General features: G+C 48.9%; 5 protein-coding genes and 1 long non-coding RNA gene across 8 annotated transcripts; 2 read left to right on the top strand and 4 right to left on the bottom strand.

Moving 5' to 3' along the window:
* Positions 1 to 243: 243 nt before the first annotated feature.
* On the bottom strand, positions 244 to 2,234 carry LOC131139733 (uncharacterized). Of its 2 annotated transcripts, none has more exons than XM_058089606.2 (2): positions 1,746 to 2,234; positions 244 to 1,240 (listed from the first exon to the last, which is right to left on the bottom strand). In XM_058089606.2, exons 1-2 carry the CDS (start codon positions 1,939 to 1,941, stop codon positions 345 to 347), a joined length of 1,092 nt encoding a protein of 363 aa, XP_057945589.2. In that variant the 5' UTR covers positions 1,942 to 2,234; the 3' UTR covers positions 244 to 344. The 2 variants fall into 2 exon arrangements, with proteins under 2 accessions (XP_057945589.2, XP_057945590.2); XM_058089607.2 differs by having other exon boundaries at positions 244 to 1,333; positions 1,746 to 1,892.
* A 1,624-nt stretch (positions 2,235 to 3,858) lies between these two features.
* LOC131139729 (uncharacterized) lies at positions 3,859 to 6,228 on the top strand. The gene is made up of 2 exons (XM_058089602.2): positions 3,859 to 4,283; positions 4,809 to 6,228. The coding sequence occupies exons 1-2, from the start codon at positions 4,172 to 4,174 to the stop codon at positions 5,855 to 5,857; spliced, it is 1,161 nt and encodes a 386-aa protein (XP_057945585.2). The 5' UTR covers positions 3,859 to 4,171; the 3' UTR covers positions 5,858 to 6,228.
* Positions 6,229 to 6,947: 719 nt separating this feature from the next.
* LOC144901597 (uncharacterized) lies at positions 6,948 to 8,175 on the top strand. The gene is made up of 2 exons (XR_013629648.1): positions 6,948 to 7,698; positions 7,779 to 8,175. It is a non-coding gene; the product is annotated as an uncharacterized LOC144901597 (long non-coding RNA).
* Positions 8,176 to 8,806: 631 nt separating this feature from the next.
* LOC131139708 (zinc finger MYM-type protein 1-like) lies at positions 8,807 to 15,004 on the bottom strand. Its single transcript, XM_058089562.2, has 3 exons — positions 14,562 to 15,004; positions 11,629 to 14,079; positions 8,807 to 9,235 (listed from the first exon to the last, which is right to left on the bottom strand). Exons 2-3 carry the CDS (start codon positions 14,026 to 14,028, stop codon positions 9,188 to 9,190), a joined length of 2,448 nt encoding a protein of 815 aa, XP_057945545.2. The 5' UTR covers positions 14,029 to 14,079; positions 14,562 to 15,004; the 3' UTR covers positions 8,807 to 9,187.
* A 900-nt stretch (positions 15,005 to 15,904) lies between these two features.
* LOC131139723 (uncharacterized) lies at positions 15,905 to 21,264 on the bottom strand. Its single transcript, XM_078795824.1, has 3 exons — positions 20,658 to 21,264; positions 17,192 to 17,241; positions 15,905 to 16,987 (listed from the first exon to the last, which is right to left on the bottom strand). Exons 1-3 carry the CDS (start codon positions 21,262 to 21,264, stop codon positions 16,220 to 16,222), a joined length of 1,425 nt encoding a protein of 474 aa, XP_078651950.1. The 3' UTR covers positions 15,905 to 16,219.
* A 64-nt stretch (positions 21,265 to 21,328) lies between these two features.
* LOC131139712 (uncharacterized) lies at positions 21,329 to 26,101 on the bottom strand. Of its 2 annotated transcripts, XM_078795603.1 has the most exons (3): positions 25,703 to 26,101; positions 23,403 to 24,161; positions 21,329 to 21,480 (listed from the first exon to the last, which is right to left on the bottom strand). In XM_078795603.1, the coding sequence occupies exons 1-3, from the start codon at positions 25,812 to 25,814 to the stop codon at positions 21,386 to 21,388; spliced, it is 966 nt and encodes a 321-aa protein (XP_078651729.1). In that variant the 5' UTR covers positions 25,815 to 26,101; the 3' UTR covers positions 21,329 to 21,385. The 2 variants fall into 2 exon arrangements, with proteins under 2 accessions (XP_078651729.1, XP_057945550.2); XM_058089567.2 differs by lacking the exon at positions 21,329 to 21,480 and having other exon boundaries at positions 21,499 to 24,161.
* Positions 26,102 to 26,230: the final 129 nt, after the last annotated feature.

Below are 26,230 nucleotides of genomic sequence, written 5' to 3'. Positions count from 1 at the left end.
TCCATCCATCCATCCATCCATCCATCCTTCCACCCATCCATCCTTCCACCCATCCATCCACCCATCCATCCTTCCATCCATCCATCCATCCATCCATCCATCCATCCATCCACCCATCCATCTATCCATCCTTCCACCCATCCATCCTTCCACCCATCCATCCACCCATCCATCCTTCCATCCATCCATCCATCCATCCATCCATCCACCCATCCATCCTTCCACCCATCCATCCACCCATCCATCCTTCCATCCACCCATCCATCCTTCCATCCATCCATCCATCCATCCACCCAACCCATCCGCTACAACTTGCACTATCAGCAAATCCGGCCTGGTAGATGTTAGCGAACGCTGTGCGTTTTCATGTGCGTCACGAGCGCCGAACGAACCCGAAATGGTTTGTTGCACACAGAGCAGGGAAACGGTTTTTCTCCAGTGTGCGTTCTCGTGTGTATAATCAAGCTTCCCTTTTGGGTGAATCTTTTGCCGCACACCGAGCAGGCAAAAGGTTTCTCCCCCGTGTGCGTCCGCATGTGGATCATCATGACCGAGTGCACCCGAAAGCTGGCGTCGCAGACAGAGCAGGTGAAAGGTTTCTCCCCCGTGTGCGTCCTCGTGTGCGATATCAAATGTCCCTTGTGAGCAAAGCGTTTGTCGCAAAAGGGGCAAGTGAAGGGTTTCTCCCCCGTGTGCGTCCTCATGTGCGTGGCCAGTGCCGAATTATCACGGAAGCTTTTGTTGCACACGCCGCAGGCGTAGGGCCTCTCGCCCGTGTGCGTTCTTGTGTGTATCACCAGCGACGCCTTCTGAGAGAAACTCTTCTGGCAAAGCGAGCAGGCGAAAGGTTTCTCTCCCGTGTGGCACCTCATGTGTCGTTTCAAAGCAGAGTTGTCGCTGAAGGGTTTGCGGCACTGCGAGCATTTCAAGTGCGTGCTGTCAGCGTGGCGCGAGCCTTCGTCGTCAGTGTCCCTCACGTCGCTGTCTGACGGCCGCGCCGGCGCCGACCTTCTGCCATGGACATCATCATCATCTTCACTCTTCACAATGACTCCGGTCAAGGGCAAGTGGACGAGGTCGGCCTCATCCGGTCCTTCCTCCTGACTCATGCCGGGCTCCTCCTCTTCCTCCTTCATGTTGGGGGGCTGCGGCCCGCCCTGCTTCACCCTGGAGGGAGGGTCTTTGTCACCGGCGCTTCCTGCCGCTCTCGTCCCACCGCCATTATCCATTGTTTGTGTTGCTGCCAATGACATCATAGATGTTTCACCATCATGAGACACATGCTCAGTATGAACAAGGGCTGTCTAGCTGGATGGCGGCCATGCTTTTCAACCTGTCATAAGATAGGATAAGATAAGATAAGATAAGATAAAACTACACACTAGCCTGTCAGTCCCTTAACGTGTGAAGCAACGTCCGCTAAACACCCTAAAGTTACAGGGGGTGCAGCAGCAATTTAGTCTATCCAAGTTTGGGGTTTCAAAACAGCGCCACCGTGTGGTGTGACTGTCAACTAGTAGCACGGGAAACAATAGTATGTTTTTAAAAACAATAGTAAGTTTTTAACCATTCTTCAGAAGAAAAAGTTACAAAATGGGAAGTCCAGTTTTCTGCCAATGACATTGTGGCGACACCTATGGGCAATGCTTTGTAAAACATGCTAGCATGCACGTCATACACACATCCTAAACGAAACACCAATTAGTCCTCACACGCCTTTTTTAGAACACCAAGTTATCTCAAACCTGCTGGGTTTGATCCGGGCTGATGCTTCCTGAAAACGGCGTCCAGTAGTTGACGTTGTCGCTCGTTCTCCTCTTTTGTTCTAGAAAGTTCCTCCTCGTACTCTGCTATGGTTCTTTCCAACACTACAAATATTTCTTCAACAGCCGCAGTTAGTCGCTGATTCACCAACGCTCTCAGGATTTGGACCTGACACATTTTCACACGATCCCGACACTTTACACTCACACTCGGTCTCTGGTCAGCGATGTTGATCACTTCCGCTTCTCTTTGCTAGCAGCTAGCATGCTAAGCTAGCCCGACAAACGTTAAAGCGACGCCTCGGCGAGTTTAACCTGACACGAATATTAGTACCCGATGTGTTGTACTGAAGTACTACATAACAAACGGCGCGGTAATTAGCGCAGTAAGATAGAAACCAATCACGCCGTCATTCTAGCGTTCCTCGGAGGCCTTTTGGCTGCTGCTCCTTCGTTGTGTCATGGCGGTCGGCAAACAGCTCTCGGCTGGAACGTCGCCACCTTGTGGCCAGTTTAATGTTTCTCAGAGCTCCCGATGCTGTATAGCAGAGGTAGGGAACCTATGGCTCGGGAGCCAGGTAGGGCTCTTTTGATGACTGTATCTGGCTCTCAAGCATTTCTTACCACAATAAAAATGTATTGGAGATGGAGAGGAGGGCCAGGAGCCCCCCTACATTAGAGGAGAGGAGGGCCAGGAGCCCCCCTACATTAGAGGAGAGGAGGGCCAGGAGCCCCCCTACATTAGAGGAGAGGAGGGCCAGGAGCCCCCCTACATTAGAGGAGAGGAGGGCCAGGAGCCCCCCTACATTATGCCCCCCCCATCATGTGGTCTTCATTGAAGGCGGTGCCACTTGCTGATGTTTCGGCTCTGGTATGGAGGATGAAACCATCCTCTTGCTCATCCGATGTCCTTCAATTCAGGCTTTTTCAAAAAGTGTTTGGTCCCTGGGTTACAAAATGGTAAACCTCTCTCTCCTGGGGGGGAAGGGGGGGGGGGCTCCCAGTGTTAAACAGCTACAGTGGAGCCTAATTAAAAAGGCAGGGTCGGACCCGGCTGACACTGTGGAGAAACCTCCCCCCTGCTCAATCTGCGGTACAAAGTTTGCACTAAATCCAGACTTGAGAAAACACACTGGGGAGAAACCTTTCACCTGCTCAGTCTGCGGTACAAAGTTTGCACGAAATCCAGATTCAGCCAAATGGCGGAAAATTTGAGGATGTGATTTTGCCACTTACATATTTCCCAAAGTAACATATGCCATGAAGTATATTTAAAAATGCATACCCCCTCCCTCTGGAAGTCCCCCCCCTGCACCCGAACGGCATTGCAGTGGCCTGTCCACCTTGAAGTCTCGTGTGAAAACCTTCTCTTCGAACTTGCTCATGAGGTCTCTCATCTCAACTCCTTGATTGAAATCGCTGTTATGACCCCCCCCCCCCCACACACACACACACACAATTCCTCTGGCTTCTTTGGGCAGTGCTTCCCCAGGAGTCTTTGTCAAGAGTCTTTTCTGAATGTTGGCATGTATGCTTTGATTTTTTTTTGGCTACTTTCTCGCTATATGACTTGAAATAACCTGGATTTCTTTCGTAATATTTGACTGTAAAGTGGCCCGATATATTATTATTTTCCCTCATAATATTCCCACGCTTTTTTCCTCTTACAATACGCCTTTTTATCTTTTATATTTTCTTTTCTTAAAAATGTTTTTGTCTTTTCCTGATAGCTTCTTCCACAAGCCGATTGGGCAAAAGGCCGCCTTTATTCGAGTGTGCAAAGAAAAAGGTGCCAAAGGTGCCCGTGTTACGTTGATGAACGTGTTTTTGTTTTGTCCAAATTCCTGTAAAACCAACAGGCTGCTCTCATTCTGCCTAAGTGTATGCAACTGTGTCCTTTCCTGTAGGACTTGAGGTGAAGGATGTCACGTGAATCCATCCAACACGGAAGTCCTTCAAAGTTGCTAAATGACTTGAACTCAGAGCTGAAGGTTTCCATGCCACTGTGGGGACAAAATCCTAAAACCGAGTAGTCCTATCAAGCGTACTTGTAGACTTGTAGGGTGTAATGACACCTCCACACCGAAGGCGGCAGTAATGCGCTGGCAGTCACTCGTCTGCGAGAAATGAAAATGGCTGCAAGCTAGCAGGGCAGTGTTTTATTGTGTTTTGCGGTGTTTGTTCCGTAGTCTCTACGCATTTGTTTGGCCCCCACAAGTGAAGAGAAAAGAAAAAGACCTTTATGGACACAACTGCTGAGTAGAAGAAAGTTATTCTCGCCTCAGGGCACTTTGAAGCTTCTCGAGCTAGCTCAGCTAGCTAGCGGCTAACAAAGAGACGCGGAAGTGATCGACACATCGCTGAGCCGAGAGCAAACGTGAGTGTAAACTGCGGCGATTGTCGGGAAAATGTGCGACACCACGACGGCAGCGGACGAGGAGGAACTTTGTCCAGCGGAAGAGAGCGAGCGGCCATTCCGGGACGCTGCGTTCAAGCCGACAACCGTCTTGAAATCTGCAGGTTTGTTCACTTCTTGCGCTCACGCATTAAACGGCTTTATTTTTTCAATCCTTTCCGCTATTCCATGAAAATGTTTTTATTCTGCAGGTAACTACATACTCGAGCGCATGAGGGTGATGGCCGCCATATTGGGCGTTGTTTTCCCGGCCAGGTCAACGTATCTTCTCTACGTGTCCGCAGATTCGTCATGTTTCTTATTCTTTTCAATTGGCCAACTGCAAAAGTTTATGGACATTACGTTCATTTGGCATAAACAATGAAAAGACGCCGACATTCTGCCGTGCCACATTTGAACAGCAAAGCAAACCTGTAAATGATATTTGGGAGGAGCAATCATCAATAGCAACACTACACAAAGCTGGTAACATCTGAATAGTTACGAGGAGAAGGACTGACCAGCACAAAGCTGAGCCGAGTGTCAGTTTGTTGATATCTGACCAAGTCTTCCCGCCTTGGATGATGAATATTCCCGTGGCTCCCCACATGTCCTTCAAATGTTCTCTGGTGGCTTCTTTTGTCCCGCAGACGTCAGAGAAGAACAGCAGCAGGCCCGGAGACCCAGGCTGGAGCAAGAGGTTCCCCAGGCGCCCCACAATGAAGAAGAAGCGGAGGAGCAGCAGCCCCCCCACATTAAAGAGGAAGATGAGGAGCACAGCGTCAGTCCGGAGGAGCTCAAAGGGTTGGAGGAGTTCCCGGTGATCCGGGTGATCGTGAAGAGCGAAGATGAGGACGACAAAGGTCATAGCGAGGACAAGAAGGAGCCTCCAAGCAGCAGCCGGACCACAGGAGCCGAGGGGGGCCGGGCGGCCAGCCCCTCAGCGCCGCTGTCAGATAGTGAGCACCCGGTGTCTCCTGACGCCGAAGCTGCCATGACGTGTCGCGCCGACAGCGCGCACTTCCAGTGCTCTGAGTGTGACAAAACCTTCGGCCACAAGTCAACTTTGAAAACACACATGATGATCCACACGGGAGAGAAACCGTTCAGCTGCACGTTTTGCGGCAAACGATTCTCGATAAAAGGACGCATGATAACGCACACCAGAACGCACACCGGAGAAAAACCGTACGTCTGCACCGTTTGCGACAAAAGTTTTTCCCATCAGTCGGCGTTTGTGCGACACAAAAGAACGCACATGGGTGAGAAACCCTTCACCTGCTCCATCTGCAGGAAAAGTTTCACTCTGGTCGGAGGGTTGAAAACGCACATCAGAACGCACACGGGAGAGAAACCCTATTCCTGCTCGGTGTGCAACAAAGGCTTTTGCGATCATTCGGCGTTTGTTCGCCACACGAGGACGCACACCGGGGAGAGACCGTATTCCTGCGCCGTCTGCGATAGAAGTTTCACCCAGACGTCGGCTTTGGTCAAACACGCCAGAACGCACACGGGAGAGAAACCCTTTGCCTGCTTGGTGTGCGGCCTCAGAGTCACTCAGAAGTCACATTTGACCACGCACATGCGGACGCACACGGGCGAGAAGGTGTTCCGCTGCGCCGTGTGCCAGGAGAGCTTCTCCTATAAGTACCAGGTCAACGATCACGCGTGTGCTGGCGAGGGCGGCGCCAAGCTGTGACTCTCGGGAAGGATCCGGGCCGCAGACCGACACGGTGTGCCGTCATCCTTTCATGACTGAGCACGCCACGTCAGTCTGCCCTTTAGCAAGGCACCAGCCCCTCTCCTCTGACACGCCTCCTTGCCTGGTCCCAACACCAAGAGCGAGGCCAGGCACGCCTGAGAAGTCCAACATTTCAGGTGGCGACCTCACAAGCTCCTCGACAATTTGAGCACATTCGCGCACATCGAGTGTCTGGCTGGAACGGCGGCACTTTGGAAAGTACAGCGTTCCACGTCTGCTCTTTCCGAGTTGGGAGAATCTACCCTGGAAAATAAAGAAAAGCCATCCAATCAGAAGATGGGGCAAACTCGGCCTGCGGTATCTTCATCACGCCTGAATTTACACTCTGATGGCCGATGGAGGCACGCTCGCTCTCTCTGTTCTCTTCTATTATTCTATTCCATTCTACTGTTCTATTCTACTATTCTATTCTACTACTCTATTCTACTATTCTATTCTACTACTCTATTCTACTATTCCATTCTACTGTTCTATTATTCTATTCCATTCTACTGTTCTATTCTACTATTCTATTCTACTGTTCTATTCTACTATTCCATTCTACTGTTCTATTATTCTATTCCATTCTACTGTTCTATTATTCTATTCCATTCTACTGTTCTATTATTCTATTCCATTCTACTGTTCTATTCTACTACTCTATTCTATTCTACTACTCTATTCTACTATTCTATTCTATTCTACTATTCCATTTTACTATTCTATTCTACTATTCTATTCTACTACTCTATTCTACTATTCTATTCTACTACTCTATTCTACTATTCTATTCTATTCTACTATTCTATTCTACTATTCTATTCTACTACTCTATTCTACTATTCTATTCTACTATTCTATTCTATTCTACTATTCTATTCTACTATTCTATTCTACTATTCTATTCTACTATTCTATTCTACTATTCTATTCTACTATTCTATTCTACTATTCTATTCTACTATTCTATTCTACTATTCTATTCTACTATTCTATTCTACTATTCTATTCTACTATTCCATTCTACCGTTCTATTATTCTATTCCATTCTACTACTCTATTCTACTATTCTATTCTACTATTCTATTCTACTATTCTATTCTACTATTCTATTCTACTATTCTATTCTACTATTCTATTCTACTACTCCAATGTCTCACAGTTCTTCAAAAAGGATTAGTCCATTATTAAACCTTCTCCATTAAAACTCATTCAAAGAGAGAGTCCAGAACATCTTACATTTCCTGAAAATAAGGAGGGAACACCAGAAGATATTCTGTAGGTCAAAGGTGAAATGACGCCTCCCCACCTGCCGGAAGTAGAAAAACCACGACTCCGGGAAAGACAGATGTTCCTTGAACGTTTATTCTTCAGTCAACGTGACGCTTCCCACGCTAGCTTAGCTTGCTAGCTGCTAACAAAGAGGAGCGGAAGTGGTCAACGTCGCCAAGCAGAGACCGAGTGTGAGTGTAAAGTGTCGGGATCGTGTGAAAATGTGTCAGGTCCAAATCCTGAGAGCGTTGGTGAATCAGCGACTAACTGCGGCTGTTGAAGAAATATTTGTAGTGTTGGAAAGAACCATAGCAGAGTACGAGGAGGAACTTTCTAGAACCAAAGAGGAGAACGAGCGACAACGTCAACTACTGGACGCCGTCTTCAGGAAGCAGGAAGTTGTGTTGCACAGAGCAGGTTTGTTTACTTCCTCATTTATTCCTTTGCCATGGCCAACCATACTCTCATTTGTCCTTTGATGCTTCATAACAACAACGCCTCTACCACGTGTCCCGGATTGCCGCATGGTTTGTGTTACCAGCTAATGTTGGGAGATCTGGGCTAGCTGAGGAAAACACTCACCCTGATGTCTCATTGGGTCCTGCAGTCGTCAGTGGAGAACATCTTCACCCTGAGCTGCTGGGGTTGAGCACCAGGATGGACGAGATGAAGCCCCCCCCCACACTCCCAAGGATTCAGAAGGCGACTACAGCCAAGAAGCTGTGAAGGTGACATGAGGACTCACAGGACGACAAAGACTGTAAAAACTCGAAGGAAGGACAGGAATGTCTTCCCTGCTCCCATTGTGCCAATGTGCTAAAAGCTTCTCCAAAAGTGGGGTTTGATTCCACACACAGGAGAACCATTTTAGCTGCTCGGTCTGGAGTCTAACATTTTCTATAAAGTGTACTTTCACCGCAGGAGAGAAAGCTTTCATTTGTTCAGTTTGTGATAAAAGATTCTCTGTGAAGCCAAATAAGGTGACGCATACGGGAAAGACCATACTCCTGTTCGCTTTGTGCCGAAGCTTTCACACAGAAGAAAAACCTTTTAGTTGCTCACTCGAACATTTTCTATGAAGTCAAATATGCTGACACACGAGGACACGCGGGAGGAAAGTCGCATTCTTGTTTTCTGTGCTTTCAGTTCCTCAGTTGGTCAAATCGAAGACAGAAGTCTTGTTTGCAGAAAAACCCTAGAAACACCGGCAGCACATGTCAAACACACGTCAAACACACGTCAAACACGTCAAACACCCGTCAAACACACGTCAAACACACGTCAAACACACGTCAACACACGTCAAACACACGTCAAACACGTCAAACACACGTCAACACACGTCAAACACACGTCAAACACACGTCAAACACACGTCAAACACGTGTCAACACACGTCAAACACACGTCAAACACACGTCAACACACGTCAAACACACGTCAACACACGTCAACACGCGTCAACACATGTCAAACACGTCAAACACACGTCAAACACATGTCAACACACGACAAACACACGTCAAACACGTCAAACACCCGTCAAACACACGTCAAACACCCGTCAAACACACGTCAACACACGTCAAACACCCGTCAAACACACGTCAACACACAATGGCAAATGCATGTTTTCCTGTCGCAGGACACCAACAGAGATGAGCTGCTGACTTTGTTTATTTTGTACGTAAAAAACGAAATAAGAATTCTTGGAAATAAAGACAGTTTGGATTGTGGCGTCTTACAGCTTTCTTCCTCGGCTTTCATTGTCTTCAAAACCGCCTCAGGATGGCGGTAGTGTGACGTCGTGGTGGTGGCGGCGCGTAGGTCAACGGGCGAAACATTGGCACTGTTGCCTTGCCTGCAAGCCTCCTCGTTTTCTTCAGGCAGGGATGGATCTACTTTGTTCCAAGAGAGCTGATGGAAAGGCAGCAAGGCGGGAAGCGTCGTTTCTCGAATGGCGGGGAGATGTCAGGAGTTCTTAGCAGCTAGCAAGCTAAGCTAGCCCGAGAAGCTTCAATGTCCACTACTGCTGCTGAGCGGGAGGATCTTCTTCACTGACGTCTGCAGGACACAAAAAGACAAACACCTGCTGTAGAAACGGCAGGACCTTCTCAAGCCGAACCCACAAAACCTCAATCATAGATTTACAGAACCACGACAGCTGTGGGCCGCGTGGTGGACGAGTGGTTTGCATGCAGGCCACACAGTGGAAGGATGGATGGATGGAGGATGGGTGGATGGATGGATGGATGGATGATAGAAGGATGGACGGGTGGGTGGATGGATGGATAGAAGGATGGACAGGTGGATGGATGGATAGAAGGATGGACGGGTGGATGGATGGATAGAAGGATGGACGGGTGGGTGGATGGAAGGAAGGATAAAAGGACGGGCGGGTGGATGGATGGATGGATGGGCGGGCGGGCGGGTGGGTGGATGGATGGATGGATGGAAGGAAGGATAGAAAGATGGATGGGTGGATGGATGGATGGATAGAAGGATTGACGGGCGGGTGGATGGAAGGATGGATGGAAAGATGGATGGGTGGATGGATGGATGGATAGAAGGATTGACGGGCGGGTGGATGGAAGGATGGATGGAAGGATGGACAGGTGGGTGGATGGAAGGAAGGATAGAAGGACGGGCGGGTGGATGGATGGATAGAAGGATTGACGGGCGGGTGGATGGAAGGATGGATGGAAGGATGGATAGAAAGATGGATGGGCGGGTGGATGGATGGATAGAAGGATTGACGGGCGGGTGGATGGAAGGATGGATGGAAGGATGGACAGGTGGGTGGATGGAAGGAAGGATAGAAGGATTGACGGGTGGGTGGATGGAAGGAAGGATGGAAGGATGGACAGGTGGGTGGATGGACGGAAGGATAGAAGGACGGACGGGCGGGCGGATGGAAGGATGGATGGAAGGATGGACAGGTGGGTGGATGGAAGGAAGGATGGAAGGATGGACAGGTGGGTGGATGGAAGGAAGGATGGAAGGATGAACAGGTGGGTGGATGGACGGAAGGATAGAAGGATGGACGGGCGGGTGGATGGATGGATAGAAGGATTGACGGGTGGATGGATGGATAGAAGGATTGACGGGCGGGTGGATGGAAGGATGGATGGACAGGTGGGTGGATGGAAGGATGGATGGAAGGATGGATGGAAGGATGGACAGGTGAGTGGATGGAAGGATGGATGGAAGGATGGACAGGTGAGTGGATGGAAGGATGGATGGAAGGTGGACAGGTGGGTGGATGGAAGGATGGATGGAAGGATGGATGGAAGGATGGACAGGTGGGTGGATGGAAGGAAGGATAGAAGGATTGACGGGTGGATGGATGGATAGAAGGATTGACGGGTGGATGGATGGATAGAAGGATTGACGGGCGGGTGGATGGAAGGATGGATGGACAGGTGGGTGGATGGAAGGATGGATGGAAGGATGGATGGAAGGATGGACAGGTGGGTGGATGGAAGGATGGATGGAAGGATGGACAGGTGAGTGGATGGAAGGATGGATGGAAGGTGGACAGGTGGGTGGATGGAAGGATGGATGGAAGGATGGATGGAAGGATGGACAGGTGGGTGGATGGAAGGAAGGATAGAAGGATTGACGGGTGGATGGATGGATAGAAGGATTGACGGGTGGATGGATGGATAGAAGGATTGACGGGCGGGTGGATGGAAGGATGGATGGACAGGTGGGTGGATGGAAGGATGGATGGAAGGATGGATGGAAGGATGGACAGGTGAGTGGATGGAAGGATGGATGGAAGGATGGACAGGTGGGTGGATGGAAGGATGGATGGAAGGATGGACAGGTGAGTGGATGGAAGGATGGATGGAAGGATGGACAGGTGGGTGGATGGAAGGATGGATGGAAGGATGGATGGAAGGATGGACAGGTGGGTGGATGGAAGGAAGGATAGAAGGATTGACGGGTGGATGGATGGATAGAAGGATTGACGGGCGGGTGGATGGAAGGATGGATAGAAGGATTGACGGGCGGGTGGATGGAAGGATGGATGGAAGGATGGACAGGTGGGTGGATGGAAGGAAGGATGGAAGGATGGACAGGTGGGTGGATGGAAGGAAGGATAGAAGGATTGACGGGTGGATGGATGGATAGAAGGATTGACGGGCGGGTGGATGGAAGGATGGATGGAAGGATGGACAGGTGGGTGGATGGAAGGAAGGATAGAAGGATTGACGGGTGGATGGATGGATAGAAGGATTGACGGGCGGGTGGATGGAAGGATGGATAGAAGGATTGACGGGCGGGTGGATGGAAGGATGGATGGAAGGATGGACAGGTGGGTGGATGGAAGGAAGGATGGAAGGATGGACAGGTGGGTGGATGGAAGGAAGGATAGAAGGACGGACGGGCGGGCGGATGGTTCCGCATGGTGACCACGGTGACAACCCCCCCAGAGGAGATGACGTACTCACCAGAGGTGCTGACTTGTAGACGAAGTCCATGGTCTTCTCTTTGTGCAGGAAGACCTGGATGACTCGCTCGTAGAGATGATCTCTGCGTTTGAGCTCCATCAGAAAGTCCTTTTCTATGGACATGGACGCCAACGCCGCCTGGCGCGGCTGTCCCGACGTGTTCCGTGCGTAGGTTTGGATTCTCTTGAGGGCGGACGCGGGCTGGCCCGTTGCCGTGGAGACGGGCATGGTGACGGCCAGACACGCCAGCCTGTAAAGCTGCGGCATGCTGGCGCTTAGATGTTTTTGGTGGAGGAAGTCCAGGACCTCGGTGGGACGTTTCCCTTTGAAGTCCAGCATGGCGTACATGACAGTCAGCTCCGTCTTCAACCGAGGAAGGTCAAACAGCGCTCCGTGGCTCTTGGCCAAGCTCGAGAAGGCCGCATGCGGGAATTTGGACCTGAAAGCCTGGAAGTGCTGGTGGTCCAGGAGGGAGAGGAACATCAACTGCTTGTGATCTTCAAATCTATCATGCAGCTGGCAGAGGAGGTTGTCCAGGACATTCCTGTGGAGTTGCCGGTAGCGCGCCTGAGCGTCTCCTTGCGGTGCGCCGGGAGCGCCCACCATGTGCACGGTGGAGACATAGATGGCGCCAAAGCGCTCCCTCTCCAGCTCGATGCTGTCGCAAAAGTCCTTCACGCGTGTCAGACCCAGCTGCACGTCCAGGGGCTTGTTCTGGAGGATCCTGAAGAGCACGTCGCCCTGCTCAAAAATGCCGTGGAAGGCGTGCAGCAGAAAACAGAAGTCAAAGTCATCCAGACGGGCGTGAAATCCATCAGCGCAGCGCACCGAGTCCTCGTCGTATTGCTCGTGATGCTCCAGTATGTGCTTGAAGACCTCCTTGAGGGCATCTCGTCTCTCAGACGCCGTAGCGACCACTCTCCAGGTGGGCTGCCAACGAGGGGGGGGCGCCCGAGGAAGACACAGCTGGCAGATATCGTCCAGCAGCTGCGAGCGCCTGGGAGATGCGGAGAAAAAGGCGGCCAGCTCACTGAGGTGGGCAAAGAAGATCTTGCATTCTCGGAGCTTGGAGAGCCCCTGGCTGAGCGCCACGTTGAGGGGGTGCGCATGGCAGTGTAGGAACAAGGCCGACGGCGCCCTCTCCTTCAACTTGGCCTGCACCCCCTGGGGCCCGCACGACGCTGCTGTCGTGCCATCCAGGGACTGGGCCACAGCTTTATGCAGACATTCATGTTCCTCCAAGAAGCGCACCACAAGGGCGCCAATGTCCTCCGCGCTTCTGCTGCTCGGAAGGTCTTCGTAGGTGACGAAGCGCTCCCTGACGCCCGCCGCCGTCACGTAACGCAGGACAAGTGCGAGCTGCGCCGAGTGGCTGGCGTCGGCCGCCGCATCCACCGTGACGGAAACAAAGGGGGCCTCGCTGACCTCCTTTTTGATCTCGGCCCTCATCACCTCACCGATAGCCTGAACCAGATCATTCTGGATCTTCCCAGAGGCCCCGCAGAAGACCTTGTTGGTGGACAGGTGGTAGTGCAGCTCCGCATTGTTCTCGGCCAGGAACCACAGCAGCTCCACGTAGTTCCCTCGGTTGGCCCAGCCGGCGGCGGCGGCGGCGGCGTCGTCGCGTCCCCGGAATGGAAGCTCCTGTCTGCCCAAGAAGATCACACAATCGATCAGCCTTTTCAGGATCTCCCTGTTCTTGTTCACCTTCTCGTTGTGGAGATCCGTTTCTCTGCACGCTTGCTCGCTGAGCCGCAGGTCGACTCTGGGCTCCCCGAAAGTTCTCAGCAGCACAGCAGCCTTCAGGTGGACCGCCGTGCCCTGGTGTCGCACCGCCGCCTTGCTGAGGCAGCTGAGGTTGGCGAAGCCTTTGTTGCTCCAGACGCCCGTGCGGTCGCTGGCGAACAGCAGGCATTCCCAGCAGTACAGGCGGCAGTGGCCCTTGGACGCCGTGAGCCAGGCGTAGCGCTCGTAGGCGCTGCTCTGGAAGTGGCGAACGAAGCCCTTCCCCTGCTGGGACAGGCTCACCAGCTTGGGGGTGGGGCGCCCCCTCCTTACGATGTCCAGCTTCTCTGGAAACGTCCGCTTGGAAAACGGATGCTTCAGGATGTCCGACACCACGTCCGCTTCTCCTGCGTCGGCCACGGTGGGCGTCATTTGGGCGAGGAGCTTGCGGGCTCGTGGTCCTCCACGGTGGTCTCCGGCAGCTGTTTCATCCTCATCCTCATCTTCATCCTGACCCTTCACGATGACTCCAATCACCGGGAACTCCTCCAGCTCTTCAAGATGCTCTCCCTCCCGACTCATGCTCTCCTCTTCCTCTTTCACGTAGCGGGACAGTGGCTCCTCCTCTTCCTCCTCCTCTTTAATGCAGGGGGGCTGTGGCTCGTCCCACTCCATCCTGGAGCTCCACCCCTGGCGCTCAGGGGGGGCGATACTCCTCTCCGACGTCTGCAGGACACACGGAGGAGAACACATGGCTAGCACAAAAACATAAAGCCATGATGAAGATGCCACATCGGACTGCAAGCGTTCAGCGTTTGACATGTGCCGATATTTGTATCATTACATTTATTATATTATTATTTCATCGTACACCTTCCTGGGACGCCAGACGTCAAAGCATCCATCACACGTGAAGGCGGCCAGCCTGCAGTTGCATCCACGGCCAGCAGGTGGCTTCGTGTGCACGTGAAGCTTCAAGAAATCAAGAAATGAAGCCCTTTCCAACCAGTTGATGGAATGCTTCAAGCCTCATGGGGCTTCATCTCATCATCCCCCCATGAGGACGGATGGATGGAATCTTCTTCTATGAACTCTTGTCCTTGGCTACTTATGTCAATAAAGCTCTTAATAATGCTCTCCACTGGTAGATGGATACATATTTATGTTGGCCAGCCTTGGCAGGCAGGGCGATGGAAAAGTCCCTTTACCTGATGGTTTCAACTTGGTGCTTCTTGAGAAGAACAGCGTCCGATGGTTGACGTTGTCGATCGTCTTTTGTTCTCCGAAGTTCCACTTCGTTCCTGCTACTGTTCTTTCCAACACTAGAGTTGTGTCTACATTGAAATATCTGCTCTCTTCTCCAACAATCCCAAGACCTTACACTCACACTGGAGCTCTGCTTCGCGATGTTAACTTCCGCGTCTCTTTGTTAGCATCTGACGAGCCAGGCTAGCCTGAGAAGCTTCAACGTGCGCCGAGACGAGTTCATGAAGACACGAAGATCATGATGTTTGCTGGGGTACGTTATGGAAACGGTAAATCCCAGTCCTGGGGCCAATATCTGGTCTGGGGAAACTGATCGAGAAAAAGTATCGGTCGGATGAGTAAATAAATTAGTGCAGGCAAAGTAACATTGCGCATGCGTACAACGACCGCCATCTTTGGACCATTGTTTACGGGATGCTGAAGGAGACAAAAAACATTTAGGTTGCTCTAATGGCGATTACCCCAATTTCAAGGAAGGAAATGCTCCATGTCCATACACTGTCCTTATGTACTATATAATAAATACATGTCAGTATATCCTCCATATACTATACTATATATACTATTTACCATACACTGTCCTTATGTACTATATAATAAATACATGTCAGTATATCCTCCATATACTATACTATATATACTATTTACCATACACTGTCCTTATGTACTATATAATAAATACATGTCAGTATATCCTCCATATACTATACTACATATACTATTTACCATACACTGTCCTTATGTACTATATAATAAATACATGTCAGTATATCCTCCATATACTATACTATATATACTATTTACCATACACTGTCCTTATGTACTATATAATAAATACATGTCAGTATATCCTCCATATACTATACTATATATACTATTTACCATACACTGTCCTTATGTACTATATAATACATACATGTCAGTATATCCTCCATATACTATACTATATATACTATTTACCATACACTGTCCTTATGTACTATATAATAAATACATGTCAGTATATCCTCCATATACTATACTATATATACTATTTACCATACACTGTCCTTATGTACTATATAATAAATACATGTTAGTATATCCTCCATATACTATACTATATATACTATTTACCATACACTGTCCTTATGTACTATATAATAAATACATGTCAGTATATCCTCTATGATACTATTTCATAGCTGTCGTTGTACAACCAATACATTGCAACAGTATAGTACTGCAACAGTACTATTATGTTATTACATGCAAGACACAAACATACATCTCAATATTTCTTTCAATGCACTTTATCTACTTTCTAGTTTCTGTGTATTATTAAAAGGAATAAGTGTGAATATTGCTATTCAGGGAGTAAAATGCGTTTTTAAAGGTGAAGGTTATTCATTGCAATCAATACGGACACAGATGTAGTTTATGAATCCCTTGAAGAAAGTGAAAATGACCAGAAGACGGGTGGATCCATCACAGCACATCATAGCATCACCGCATTGCAACGGGCATCGTGGATTCTTCCCCTTTTGAGTTCACTGTTCACTGGTGGTGTTTTGTCCAACATCCCCTTTGAGTGGGAGCAGGAGGAGCAGCTCCGTGCCTTCTAATCAGTGTGGGTCCTCATGTGACGAACCAACTGAAAGCGATATCGAAAGCTCGTGGTGCAGACTGAGCAGGTAAAAGGTTTCTCTCCAGTATGAATTCTCGTGTGTTTTATCAATCCTGCGTTTTCAGTGAATCTCTGCCCACACACTGAGCACATAAAAGGTTTCTCCCCGGTATGCGTTCTTGTGTGTCTCACTAAATATGCATTTTCAGCAAACCTCTGACCGCACACTGAACAGCTAAAAGGTTTCTCTCCGCTGTGTATTCTCCTGTGTCTGGTCAAATGTGCACTTTGGGAGAATCTTTGACCACACACTGAGCAGCCGAAAGGTTTCTCACCAGTGTGTCTTCGCATGTGTCGAGTCAGTGCTGAATCATGACTAAAATGTGTGTTGCACACGGAACAGGAGTATGGTTTCTCTCCGGTGTGCGTTCGTGTGTGTGTCGTCAAATTGCGCTTATGCGTGAACGTTTTACCGCACACTGAGCAGACGTACACTCCCACTCCTGTGTGACATCTCAGGTGTCTTTTCAGGTTCTTTTTGTGGCCGAAGCTCTTGTCGCAGTGGTGGCATTTCAAGCGTGTGTTGTCAGGGTGACATGTCATATCAGCTGTAGAGTCTTCATCATCATCATCATCAGTGTCAGGAGAGTGTGACGTCGTGTGCTCACTATCTGATAGTGGAGCTAAGAGCTTGTCTGCTGGTGATCCTCCACAGTGGTCTCCATCAGCTTCTGTTGGAGGCTCCGCCTCTCTCTTCTCCTCACCTTCCTCCTCATCATCTTCACTCTTCACAATGACACCGATCACTGGGAACTCCTCCGGTCCTTCCTGGCTGATGCTGTGCTCCTCCTCTTCCTCTTTAAGGTGGGGGGGCCGGGGCTCCTTATCTTCCTCTTTAATGTGGGGGGGCTGTGGCTCCTCCTCTTCCTCTTTAATGTGGGGGGGCTGTGGCTCCTCCTGTTCCACCCTGGAGTACCACTGCTGCTGCCCAGGAGGGAGATCTTCTTCACTGCCGTCTGCAAGACACATGGAGACAAAAGAAAAGCTTGGGTTGACTTTTGTTACAGAAAGTGGGGTACATAGCCCCCCCAGGGCTACGTCAATTAGGAATAAAAATGAAAAAAAATTGTGCTTAACACCCAAAATTTCACCTTCATCAACATAATGAGGTTGATGTTGTTGAAGTGAGCAGGGGTGGGGGGTGCATGGCTCCAGGTCTGAAGGGGCACGTGGGGGTCTCTCCGATGGGATTAAACTGAATCAACAAGGTCCAAGGGTAAAAGATCATGAAGGCTGACGACCCCAAAACCGTGCCGCTCTCATCAAGTCATGGAATTTGCAGTGAGCAAAAAAGGTCAATCAAATCTTTTCCCGACTCCAAAATGCTGATGACGATGGGCAATGCGGAAACAATCGCCTCTGTTAGGAATGGAATATGTTCCACCGTGTTGGAGACAAAGCAGCCACTGCTTGTCAGCTAAGACAGCCAGAAGACCTTTCACTCGGAAAGGATGTAAGCTATTTTAGCTTTTAGAAGGAGGAACCCGGATGTTAACCTTTATGTCACGTGATACCTGGCATCTATCTACTTGCCCGCCAACGACTGGCTACAGGTCACGTGGCTGCTACCAGGCGATTGCTTGAAATGCACTTCTTGTTTACACATAAAACACATCCGGTGCTCTTAGCAATTGAAGCGCCACCACACAGCACGTGACAACGTTTACGGAGACAGACGATGACTCGGTATTATTTCCGAAGGCATCAAACATATCCAACAAATACCAATACGAACGTTGGTGATGTCAAAATACGCTTTTTTTAACAAAAGATGTTCATGCCAAAGATAAAAGACCCCAGGGCGCCCCCTAGTGGTGATGAGCGACATAGGGAATGGATGGACGGATAAAATAATAAGAACAAACTACCAACCTGCTCTGTGCTTCCTGAAAACGGCGTCCAGTAGTTGACGTTGTCGCTCGTTCTCCTCTTTTGTTCTAGAAAGTTCCTCCTCGTACTCTGCTATGGTTCTTTCCAACACTACAAATATTTCTTCAACAGCCGCAGTTAGTCGCTGATTCACCAACGCTCTCAGGATTTGGACCTGACACATTTTCACACGATCCCGACACTTTACACTCACACTCGGTCTCTGGTCAGCGATGTTGATCACTTCCGCGTCTGTTTGTTAGCAGCTAGCATGCTAAGCTAGCTTGAAGGAGAGACGAGTTTATCCTAACACGAACGATGGAAGAACGAGTTTAATCTGCGTTGAAGGAGGAAAAGCATCTAGAATACCGACCTATATGCGTGACAAACGCACCAACATGGACACAACAGTCGTGTTGCTCAAGTCCAGCCTTGGATTCAGGGACTGACGCGCCACGGCTACGGCAAGTCCACAAGGACAAACTCACAAATACACTTAGTCCTTCCTCATCCGCTCATTGATTGTCAACATAACCGCCTCACTTATTTCATCACTTTATCCAGACAGCCTGCTGGGTGGATTTTGGTGTCCCCCCCCCGTGTGAGCCCCAGCACTCCGCGACAGGTTGCCTCCATGAAGTTCCAAGGCTGGCACTTTGCTAGGTGAGCCTGCTACACAGGCTAGCATAAAGCAGGCATGGCTAGCCTGCTACACAGGCTAGCATAAAGCAGGCATGGCTAGCCTGGTACACCGGCTAGCATAAAGCAGGCATGGTTAGCCTGGTACACCGGCTAGCATAAAGCAGGCATGGCTAGCCTGGTACACCGGCTAGCATAGAGCAGGCATGGCTAGCCTGGTACACTGGCTAGCATAAAGCAGGCATGGCTAGCCTGGTACACCGGCTAGCATACGACCGGCATGGCTAGCCTGGTACACCGGCTAGCATAAAGCAGTCATGGTTAGCCTGGTACACCGGCTAGCATAAAGCAGTCATGGTTAGCCTGGTACACCGGCTAGCATAAAGCAGGCATGGCTAGCCTGGTACACCGGCTAGCATAAAGCAGTCATGGTTAGCCTGGTACACCGGCTAGCATAAAGCAGGCATGGTTAGCCTGGTACACCGGCTAGCATAAAGCAGGCATGGCTAGCCTGGTACACCGGCTAGCATAAAGCAGTCATGGTTAGCCTGGTACACCGGCTAGCATAAAGCAGGCATGGTTAGCCTGGTACACCGGCTAGCATAAAGCAGGCATGGCTAGCCTGGTACACCGGCTAGCATAAAGCAGGCATGGTTAGCCTGGTACACCGGCTAGCATAAAGCAAGCATGGTTAGCCTGGTACACCGGCTAGCATAAAGCAGGCATGGCTAGCCTGGTACACCGGCTAGCATAAAGCAGTCATGGTTAGCCTGGTACACCGGCTAGCATAAAGCAGTCATGGCTAGCCTGGTACACCGGCTAGCATAAAGCAGGCATGGCTAGCCTGGTACACCGGCTAGCATAAAGGACCCTTGTGAGAACAAGGTGGGCCAAGACTAGCGAACAGAGTACGGAGTACGGTCCTTCCTCGTTTATCGTGGTTAATCGGCTACATACCAACCGTGAGAAGCATAGTAAGTCATGGCTAAGTTTGATGCGATCTAAGAAAGCTCATTTGTACTTTTAAACCACAAATAGATTGCAGTCTGTGGGAAAGTTCAGACATCACAGCGTTCACCGCTTTGTGTCAGGGTGTACGAATGTCAGTATATCCTCCATATACTATACTATATATACTATTTACCATACACTGTCCTTATGTACTATATAATAAATACATGTCAGTATATCCTCCATATACTATACTATATATACTATTTACCATACACTGTCCTTATGTACTATATAATAAATACATGTCAGTATATCCTCCATATACTATACTATATATACTATTTACCATACACTGTCCTTATGTACTATATAATAAATACATGTCAGTATATCCTCCATATACTATACTATATATACTATTTACCATACACTGTCCTTATGTACTATATAATAAATACATGTCAGTATATCCTCTATGATACTATTTCATAGCTGTCGTTGTACAACCAATACATTGCAACAGTATAGTACTGCAACAGTACTATTATGTTATTACATGCAAGACACAAACATACATCTCAATATTTCTTTCAATGCACTTTATCTACTTTCTAGTTTCTGTGTATTAATAAAAGGAATAAGTGTGAATATTGCTATTCAGGGAGTAAAATGCGTTTTTAAAGGTGAAGGTTATTCATTGCAATCAATACGGACACAGATGTAGTTTATGAATCCCTTGAAGAAAGTGAAAATGACCAGAAGACGGGTGGATCCATCACAGCACATCATAGCATCACCGCATTGCAACGGGCATCGTGGATTCTTCCCCTTTTGAGTTCACTGTTCACTGGTGGTGTTTTGTCCAACATCCCCTTTGAGTGGGAGCAGGAGGAGCAGCTCCGTGCCTTCTAATCAGTGTGGGTCCTCATGTGACGAACCAACTGAAAGCGATATCGAAAGCTCGTGGTGCAGACTGAGCAGGTAAAAGGTTTCTCTCCAGTATGAATTCTCGTGTGTTTTATCAATCCTGCGTTTTCAGTGAATCTCTGCCCACACACTGAGCACATAAAAGGTTTCTCCCCGGTATGCGTTCTTGTGTGTCTCACTAAATATGCATTTTCAGCAAACCTCTGACCGCACACTGAACAGCTAAAAGGTTTCTCTCCGCTGTGTATTCTCCTGTGTCTGGTCAAATGTGCACTTTGGGAGAATCTTTGACCACACACTGAGCAGCCGAAAGGTTTCTCACCAGTGTGTCTTCGCATGTGTCGAGTCAGTGCTGAATCATGACTAAAATGTGTGTTGCACACGGAACAGGAGTATGGTTTCTCTCCGGTGTGCGTTCGTGTGTGTGTCGTCAAATTGCGCTTATGCGTGAACGTTTTACCGCACACTGAGCAGACGTACACTCCCACTCCTGTGTGACATCTCAGGTGTCTTTTCAGGTTCTTTTTGTGGCCGAAGCTCTTGTCGCAGTGGTGGCATTTCAAGCGTGTGTTGTCAGGGTGACATGTCATATCAGCTGTAGAGTCTTCATCATCATCATCATCAGTGTCAGGAGAGTGTGACGTCGTGTGCTCACTATCTGATAGCGGAGCTAAGAGCTTGTCTGCTGGTGATCCTCCACAGTGGTCTCCATCAGCTGATGGAGCTGGCTGATGCTGTGCTCCTCCTTTTCCTCTTTAATGGGGGGGCTCCACTCCTGCTGCTCAAGGGGAAGATGTTCCTGATATCTGCAGGAGACAAGAATGAGGGTTTCCCACAGAACTGCCATCTATCTGTGGCAATATACCATGAAGCATGTCATTCACGTTCACGGGGGTATGCTGGAGCCTATCCCAGCTGTCTTTGGAGAGAGGCGGGTCCAGCCAATGACAGCACATGTAGACAAACATTCACCCACATTCATGAAGCGATTAGCATGTTTTTGGAGTAAACGCCCACGCACGGGAGGACATGCACACCTACACTGAGATCACTAACCTCGTGTAAATAAATAAAAGATATCAAGACAAACGAGCTATGATGATGAAGTGAACTAACCTGCAGCGCTGAAATCTTCAGCATGGGGAAGTTGCTCTTTTGTTGGATAGCGTTCCTCCTCGTTGTTAGCCATCCGTCTTTTCTGCTTTTTCCACACAATCTGACACTTTACACCAGGGGTACCCAAACTAAGGCCCCATGAACAATACACTACCAGAGATACACGTCCCCCCGCTAGGGTTAGGGTTAGCGCTGGAACAAAGCCCATACATTTCCACAGAAGTGGTCTTCCTAACGTGAGCCATGTTACTACAACCTCATTTTGCCCCAGCCGTGGAATGAGAACAAATAACCAAAAGGACACCATCACGGTAGGCTTGCAACAAAACAACAAAGCGGGGTAAGAGCGTGCTAGAATTTCAACTTTAATTCCAAAAGTTGAACTAAAATAGTATTTCCCTTATTAGGAATTAGCCATTTCTACACAGTAGTGACAGTATTGAAGTACTTGGACAGCTGTTTCCAGGTCTCCCCTCTGTTGCTTGAAGACAAATGGTGGATCCAAATCTGGACTGGACTTCAGGTCACGGGTTGACATTTGCCAGCTGCTGGCTAATGCTAACAGAGCTAAGCCCCAGAAGTGGCAACTAAATGCAGGCCAACGGATTCATCTTCTCAAACTCGGCTATTACTGATCAAGCCTGATAAACTGATAACTGATAAACCCAGTTGAGGTGAAAGGTAGGATGTTTACAAAGCAAAATACGGATGCTAATAAGTTCAGGCTCCTCCTCCTCCGCGACTTGTGAGGGGCGGGCAGACTGCTCTGGCTCCACCCCCGACGATCCGGACATGCACTGCGGTCTCACAAAGTAAGGCAGCTCTCTGATAGGTTTTAATTTTTCCCCAATACAAACATTTAAAAAGTATTTGTTCAAATTAATTATTCGTTAAAAGTCATTATTCGTGCCGTTCCGAAAATTCGGGTTCGGCTCCATCCGTATAGCATAGACTAGCTTGTTTTTCTTAATGGTTGATCTTGAACTTGTCTTACTTATCTCAGCTTGCAACTAGCCAACAACAAACTTACTACGGGTACTTCCTGTCTTCAGCTAATGTGGTTCACACCGGCCCTCTATACCCAAGCACCATCTAGTGGTTCAAACGTGAATCACATGTGTCATGACAGGTCCGGCAGATTCTTTTTATTTTTTTGATGGTCATATTGAAACGCCGGAATACTTCAAGCCGTGCATAAATGATGAATGTCACAACACTCAACAGAAAGTAGTACTGCTGGGCACAGTCAAGCTAAGCATGGCACGGCATGGCACGGCATGGCACGGCATGGCTCGGCACGGCTGAGCACTGCTCGGCACGGCACAGCGCCAACAAGCGGCTTGAGAGCGCACAGACGACGTCGTGCAGCCTCACTGACTGCTGCTGCTGGTCTCCCCAGCGCACTTGTGGTTGTTGACCTGGTACTTGTAGGAGAACCTCCCGTCACAGACGCTGCAACTGAAGATTTTCTCTCCCGTGTGTCTTCGCATGTGTGCTATCAACCCAGCGTTGCGAATAAACCTTTTCCCACAGACCGAGCATGTGAAAGGCTTTTCTCCGGTGTGGATTTTTGTGTGAATTAACAAGCTACTTTTTACAGAGAAATTCTTACCGCAGATTGAACAGGAGTATGGTTTCTCTCCGGTGTGTGTTCTTATGTGTACCATCATACGTGCTTTCTCGTAGAATCTTTTCCCGCACACGGAGCAGGGGAACGCTTTCTCGCCGTTGTGTCTCTTGGTGTGAGCGATCAAATGCGCCTTCTCGTAGAATCTTTCGTCGCACTCTGAGCAGATGAATGGTTTCTCTCCTGTGTGGTACCTCATGTGTCTTTTCAGATTGCTCTTCTGCTTGAAGGTTTTGTCACACTCTGAGCATTTCCAGTGCGTGTTGTCACTGTGGCAGGCCATGTGTCTCTTCAGGGTGCTGCTGTCGTAGAAACATTTCTTGCACTGAGAGCATTTCCAGCGGGAGCTGTCGGGGTGGCGCGTCATGGCGGCTTTGGGGACGCCATCATCGCTGTCAGCGGAGTTGGACGTTACGTCCTCGCTATCTGATAGTGGAGCTAGGAGGCTGCCGCGTTGTGGGCCCCCACAGCGGTAGCCGCTGCTGCCGGGAGGCTCTGTCTCTCTCATCTCTTCACTTTCATCTTCATCGTCCTCATCTTCACTCTTCACGATGACGCGAATCACCTGACCCTCTTCGAGATGCCCTCCCTCCTGACTGATGCTGTACTCCTCCTCCTCCTCTTTGATGTGGGGGGGCTGTGGCTCCTCCTCTTCCTCTTTAATGTGGGGGGACCGTGGCTCCTCCTGCTCCACCCTGGATCTCCATGGCCAGTGGTCAGTGGCGAGTTGTTCGTCACTGACCTCTGCAGGACACAAGAAGACAAAGACTTGCTGTAGATGTTGTGGGACTGTCATGGCCGACACGTCTTTCCGAAGGGCAGGCTAGCAGTGTGATTAATCCGTTCATATTGTGGCCACGCTCCACAAATACATTTGGCAACAACTGGCAACTATCTGACAACTACGTACGCTAGATGGCACTGTAACTGCTTCCTAAACTCACATGTCTGGGCGGCTGGAGAATAAGACCATGTAGCAGGAGGGATCGGTGTCCCCGACGTAGACTCGCATTGGGACTCCGTTTCCTAAAAGAAGCAACTAGCAACTTTGGTCTTTTTGGAAGCTCAAGTCATGAAAGCCTTCAAGATGTGATTCTTTATTTCCACATAATGTGAACAGTCCAATGCAGCAACTACAGCAACTCATGATTTGGGATGGAGTAAAGTCATGGAGTACAAGTTGCTCTTTGAAGCACAACAGCAGCTCACCCGAACCCTTTTCCCCTCCAACGCAAAAGTTCTCTGAAAACTAATCTAATGGAAGTACATTCACGTAGAACTACATGACATAGTACACCACCACCACGGCGATGGTTAAAACTCATCTAATGGAAGTACATTCATGTAGAACTACATGACATAGTACACCACCACCACGGCGATGGTTAAAACTCATCTAATGGAAGTACATTCACGTAGAACTACATGACATAGTACACCACCACCACGGCGATGGTTAAAACTCATCTAATGGAAGTACATTCATGTAGAACTACATGACATAGTACACCACCACCACGGCGATGGTTAAAACTCATCTAATGGAAGTACATTCACGTAGAACTACATGACATAGTACACCACCACCACGGCGATGGTTAAAACTCATCTAATGGAAGTACATTCATGGAGAATAGACCTCCACCTACCGCCACCACGGCGATGGTTAAAACTCATCTAATGGAAGTACATTCACGTAGAACTACATGACATAGTACACCACCACCACGGCGATGGTTAAAACTCATCTAATGGAAGTACATTCACGTAGAACTACATGACATAGTACACCACCACCACGGCGATGGTTAAAACTCATCTAATGGAAGTACATTCACGTAGAACTACATGACATAGTACACCACCACCACGGCGATGGTTAAAACTCATCTAATGGAAGTACATTCATGGAGAATAGACCTCCACCTACCGCCACCACGGCGATGGTTAGAATGGAGGTTTAAAAGCAAATAACTGGTTGCCAGTCTGTACAAGAATGTATCACTACTGTTGACTGTTGACAAAAGTCAAAGTGTAGGTGTGGTGAGGGTGGAGGAGCCAATAGGTCGAAGGAATCGTACTGAACCCCCAATGACAACACGAGAAAATGGCGTATATGACCCTCGTGCGCATGCGTAAATTTGCACGGTGGACACGTCCGCTATCGGTGTCTGTGGCTGGAAACAACATGAAAGTTCACTATTACGCGTCGTTTGCTACATGTTCTTGTTCTACATAAAGCAAATAATACTGAAGGTTTCCGGTTGACCATGGTTGGAACAAACCTGATGTGTTGAAGTCAACGCGAGGCTTGAAAACAGCGTCCAAAAGTTCTTTCTCGTTCACCATTTTTGTTGGAGAAAGTTCCTCTTCGCACTCTATCGTTCTTTCGCACATTTTCACGCAATCACAACAAGTCACAATTGCACTTGATCTCTGCTTAGGTCCGTGTTGATAACTTTCGCGTCTCTTTGTTACAGCTAGCAAGCTAAGCTAGCTCGGGGACGCTTCGAAGTGCACCGAGGCCAATCTATCCTGGCACGAATAATGAATGAGTTGAATATTATTCCCTTACATAATTTCTGTTATGTGACAAATATGCGTGCGCATCAAGAATCAATCCGTTAAAGACATGAACGCAGACTTAACAGGCGCTAGCTTTTTTTCATTGCCTTTCTTTCCATTTCCGGTAGACAAGACAAGCATTACTGCCTCCTTCAGGCGAGGAGGCGTCATTACACGCTTGAGCAATATTGTCGAGCGCGGTACAGAATCTAATGACACCTACCGCTTTAAATGGCTCGTGTTTCACG

This window comes from Doryrhamphus excisus, linkage group LG13 (assembly GCF_037039965.1).
Source record: "Doryrhamphus excisus strain RoL-2023G ecotype Guam linkage group LG13, RoL_Dexc_Guam_v1.1, whole genome shotgun sequence".
Lineage (NCBI taxonomy): Eukaryota > Metazoa > Chordata > Actinopteri > Syngnathiformes > Syngnathidae > Doryrhamphus > Doryrhamphus excisus.
Note: the sequence above shows the minus strand (reverse complement) of the source record. Positions and strands in the feature narration are given on the sequence as shown.

What these genes read in the sequence shown, in the direction of transcription:
- LOC131139733 (XM_058089606.2), bottom strand. Translation starts at nt 1,941, where the DNA reads ATGTGTCAGGTCCAAATCCTGAGAGCGTTGGTGAATCAGCGACTAACT. An exon ending in GCCCGGATCAAACCCAGCAG is followed by an intron (nt 1,241 to 1,745) that starts GTTTGAGATAAC and finishes TGTCATTGGCAG; the next exon opens with CAACACAAACAATGGATAAT.
- LOC131139729 (XM_058089602.2), top strand. Translation starts at nt 4,172, where the DNA reads ATGTGCGACACCACGACGGCAGCGGACGAGGAGGAACTTTGTCCAGCG. An exon ending in AACCGTCTTGAAATCTGCAG is followed by an intron (nt 4,284 to 4,808) that starts GTTTGTTCACTT and finishes TTTGTCCCGCAG; the next exon opens with ACGTCAGAGAAGAACAGCAG.
- LOC131139708 (XM_058089562.2), bottom strand. Translation starts at nt 14,028, where the DNA reads ATGGAGTGGGACGAGCCACAGCCCCCCTGCATTAAAGAGGAGGAGGAA. An exon ending in TCTACAAGTCAGCACCTCTG is followed by an intron (nt 9,236 to 11,628) that starts GTGAGTACGTCA and finishes TGTGTCCTGCAG; the next exon opens with ACGTCAGTGAAGAAGATCCT.
- LOC131139723 (XM_078795824.1), bottom strand. Translation starts at nt 21,264, where the DNA reads ATGACATGTCACCCTGACAACACACGCTTGAAATGCCACCACTGCGAC. An exon ending in CATGAGGACCCACACTGATT is followed by an intron (nt 17,242 to 20,657) that starts AGAAGGCACGGA and finishes TGTGTCTTGCAG; the next exon opens with ACGGCAGTGAAGAAGATCTC. An exon ending in AGCAGCAGTGGTACTCCAGG is followed by an intron (nt 16,988 to 17,191) that starts GTGGAACAGGAG and finishes GAGGAGGAAGGT; the next exon opens with GAGGAGAAGAGAGAGGCGGA.
- LOC131139712 (XM_058089567.2), bottom strand. Translation starts at nt 25,814, where the DNA reads ATGTGCGAAAGAACGATAGAGTGCGAAGAGGAACTTTCTCCAACAAAA. An exon ending in CGTTGACTTCAACACATCAG is followed by an intron (nt 24,162 to 25,702) that starts GTTTGTTCCAAC and finishes TGTGTCCTGCAG; the next exon opens with AGGTCAGTGACGAACAACTC.